Here is a 4,069-nt window from a genome sequence, read left to right on the forward strand (position 1 = left end):
GGAGCCTGTGGCTGGGGGGCAGGGTCGAGAGAGCAAACAGGATCTTCCTTATTGGGCAGTTAGAAAGGATATCTGAGGTTGAGGAATTGAGGGCGAGAAGGAGAGTTTGAGACTTGTTAGTTTTGCCACTGCACGATTATGGTTCCTGCAGGATTGATCGCCGCCTGGGCGCTGGACAATGGGCGCCTTGGAGCTAAGAGCCAATTTCGGGCTGAGCACGCAGGCGCAGCCTGGTGTCGCCTAGCAACCAGGAAAAAACAACACTGACCCGCGAAGGCCAGTGCAGTTTATTAGGTGTAGGGAGCTGTTGCTCCTAGGGATTCCGTGCAGGTAAAGGCAGGCCTGGCTGTTCACCTGCCCTGAGGGTGGGAACCTCTGGGACAAAGGGAGGGGACACCTGAAGAGCTGTCCCAGCCAGCACCCGCAGTTACCAGCGGCACCCGGCACTTAACAGGGAGAACCCGAGGCTCCAAGAGGGACGTGGGGGTCTAAGACCCTGTCACTTGACTGTAAGTGACTGTTGAAGCAGGAGTCTACCTGTTCCAGCCCTTCTCTGCGGCTTTAAGTCCGCTAAAAGCCAGTTTCTACCTTAGGGAATACCTGAAACTCAGACACTGAGGGGGCGGCAACGGGGGAGGGTGGAATACAAATGACAAATCGGGAGATCGGGAGATAACATAGCTATGAAAGGCACAATCTTAAGTCAAATCCATTGCCATAATCAGTTTAATAAACTTAGAACCCATTCATCCCGCTATCTCCAGCTATATTTATATTCCTAAAGAAACTGAGAGGTGGGTAAATTTTTTATGTCTAAAGACATTCATTGCAGCTTTGCCCATAATTCCAGAAAATTGGAAATGAGAGGCTAGATGAGTAATGGATTCAAAGGCATTATTTAAATGATATGCTGATCCACTGAAGATGCTGTGGAGATAAATGGAGATGGAAATGTTTTGGACTTACCCTTTAAGAATTTCTTAGGGAAATGATCCAGGTACGGAAATTGATGATAGGCAGCAGAATTCGGGAAAGATGCTAAAATCACCATAGAAAACATGCACACACAAAGGAACTATAGCAAAATAACACAAATCCACCTGGGCTTATCTTTGGGTGAATTTTCTTTTGTTCATTGTGCTATCCTTTGTTTTCCAAATTCTCGACAGTGAAATGCCTAGTCTTTATAAACAACAACAACAACAAAAATTAGCTTGTGTGGGTAGTTGTTCCCACCTGTACTAGTGGTTTACTCCAGTCTCCCCCAAAGAGCTATCCCAATATAGTGGTCCAAGTCAGCCACCTCTAACCTCATGGTGTTGCCCAGGATCCTTTCCAGGATTGCAAAGCTGTGTGTCTTCATCCTCTGCACCCTTCGTTATTCTATTGTTCAAAAAACCTACCCTGGAATAGGAGACAATAGCATGAGGACAACGGAGATAACTACAAACAATGCTGTGTGGGTGTAACTTAACTGTTTTCTGAATATTCTTCAGAAGGAACCGTTATAATTCTATATATAGCAACTGCTGCTGTATCATAGAATTGCTTACAAACTTAGCTCCACACCTAGGAATTGACTCTATGATAGCTGCTCGGGGTTCTGGAATTATTTCAATGTGTTTCTCTACATGAAACAGGCTCACAGTCAAGGGCCTATGTACTTTTCAAGTATGTATGAATATTTGCAATTTGAGAAAAATGTTGGCTCTAATCTATGGAAAGAAAATTGAAAACAAGTATTTTAGAGTTTTATTTATATTGTATCTCCATACATTTGAAAATAGTTTTATCATCTTGTAAAAATTTTCAGGCATTCATAATAGTTGCTGAGATATTTCAAAGACAAATCCTGATGAAGCTGTGGGGCCAGGGATGGTTCAGGGGTTAGGAGCATCCGTTGTCCTTGCAGAGGGTCGTGTTTGAGTCTCATTATCCACACTGCTGAGATGTCCGAGATGCTGGGGAGATGGTTCGGGGTTAGGAGCATCCGTTGTCCTTGCAGAGGGTCGTGTCTGAGTCTCATCATCCACACTGCTGCTCAAGAGTCTGTAACCCAGTATCAGGGGACACACACTTTTCTGACCTCCTCAGGCACCTGGAAAGCACACCGTGCACATACATGAAGGCACAACACCCCCACGTATAAAATAAATAAACCTAAAACATATTTGTACAAGGTTATATTTAGTGAAGAATGTATCTTTTAACATTTTAGTATACTGGATAAGGCACAAGGTACCCCAGGATAGGATACACCTGCCCAGTTTCTCAAAGGCCTTATAACTCAAGTTAGGCACATGGAATTGATGTCTTTCAAAAGCTCCTGAGTTACTGTGGTTATGTGGCCTTTTGATGCATTCGGTGCATTCAGGGTCTTTAAGACCTGGGGCAGCTTTTGACTCCGGACAAGCAGTCTGAACTACTTCTGACACTGAAGGGCCTTTTCAGGGATCTTACGCCTTCCGAGATTTTTCGCAAGACTTCAGTAACTTCTTTTCAGCAAAGCATTAGTCACAGGAAAATAGAACTAACAATTTCCATAACACTGAATCCATATCATGTGCTAGATACCTGCAGGTGCACGACATAGTTGCATGCAAAAAAAAAAAAAAGGCACAAATGGCTGCTTTGTGGCATGTCATGTGAATTTCAAAGACTTAACCACAAGTACAGCATAGGTGGTGTGTAAAAGGGCTGTGCTATTGCTCACTTAGTCAAAAGTCAGGTCACAAATACAGTCACCTTTCTCAGCTGAGCAAAACAGCGGTGCTCAACTGTCTTATCAGTAAGTTCTTCCAAAACCAGTGCTTCCAACAGGAGCATACGGAATAGTTTGTGTACTTGCAGTAATCCCTACGTACATTGCAAGCTTTAATTGGGTAAAAATGTGAAGAAGAAATGGCTCTCCTCCAAAGAACATAGATAACTGAGAAAAATGGCGGATCTACGAATTTATGATGTGCAAATCACACTTTCATACTTTTTGCATCTTTTTTTTTCTAGGATGGGTAAAAAGATAAAGAAAGAAGTTGAACCTCCCCCTAAGGATGTGGTAAGTTTCTGGTGTAAATAACCACCAGTTTGAAAAAATCAATTGTTCTGACAGTTTGGCATGTCCCACGGTACACATGAATGCATGGTGGCAGAAGTCCAAAGTCTGACTAATGATAAGATTAGTCAGAGAAACCTAAGAGAATATAAACAAACATGTACAACATTGTCATTATGTAATTAGTACAATTAAACAGTGATTACAGCTTTTCTAGCATATAGATAGGATGTTTACAGTCTAGTTAATGAACAAAGAGTTTCAGTGTATTCTTTTAAATACTTGAAGTTTAGATTCATTAGCCACTCATTAATATGAATTATCCAAGAGAATTTTCAGAAATAAAGGGAAGTCATGCTACAGTGCTTACATTCTTGTGTATGGCACCGGCTGGTGGTCTGGGACATGAGATGTTCTATATTTTCCAGTTGGAAGGTAGTCTGGGGTCATCGGCTCCTTCTCTTCCACATGTTAAGCATTAACATGGCCCCTTACAGAAAGCCCTTTTCACTCTTAAACACTTGGTTTATCTGCTCACTTTAATCAATTACTGAAAGACTACATTACTGTAGAAAACGACCTTTGAGGATACTGACTTTGGAGACTTTTTTAAATACATGTTTGATATGTTTGTCATCAGACGCAACACAAACAGAGATGAGGAATTCCCAAGTTTTCAAATATTGAAAGCACAACAAAAAGTTGCCCTCCAAATTAGAGCACTATGGTCAGGCTAGAAGCTTTGTATGGCCCCTTACAAACTATATTAATCACTTTGACCAAATTGCCAAATTTGGCCAAACTATTTCAGCTTTGTTTATCTTTGAAATGGGAATTGGGCTCTCTGACTCATTTGGATTGCTATATTATTAGTCCAAAAAAATTATATGAAATTCTCAGGGCCTGACATATAATTCAGTAAAAAAAAAAAATATTTGTTATTGTAGGACTCCTCAGTACTCTTTTCTCTCTCTCTCTCTCTCTCTCTCTCTCTCTCTCTCTCTCTCTCTCTCTCTC

General features: G+C 41.6%; 1 protein-coding gene across 1 annotated transcript in view; it reads left to right on the plus strand.

Annotated features, from left to right (window-relative positions):
• The first annotated feature begins 332 nt into the window (after positions 1 to 332).
• Armc3 (armadillo repeat containing 3) overlaps positions 333 to 4,069 on the plus strand; it is a 95,312-nt gene continuing 91,575 nt past the window's right edge. Inside the window, exons 1-2 of the mRNA XM_026782867.1 lie at positions 333 to 509; positions 3,007 to 3,055. Of these exons, the coding sequence (XP_026638668.1) occupies positions 3,008 to 3,055 (48 nt within the window). The 5' untranslated portion in view covers positions 333 to 509; position 3,007. The remainder of the gene's footprint in view (positions 510 to 3,006; positions 3,056 to 4,069) is intronic.

Source organism: Microtus ochrogaster, chromosome 16 (assembly GCF_000317375.1).
Source record: "Microtus ochrogaster isolate Prairie Vole_2 chromosome 16, MicOch1.0, whole genome shotgun sequence".
In the NCBI taxonomy this organism is placed as follows: domain Eukaryota; kingdom Metazoa; phylum Chordata; class Mammalia; order Rodentia; family Cricetidae; genus Microtus; species Microtus ochrogaster.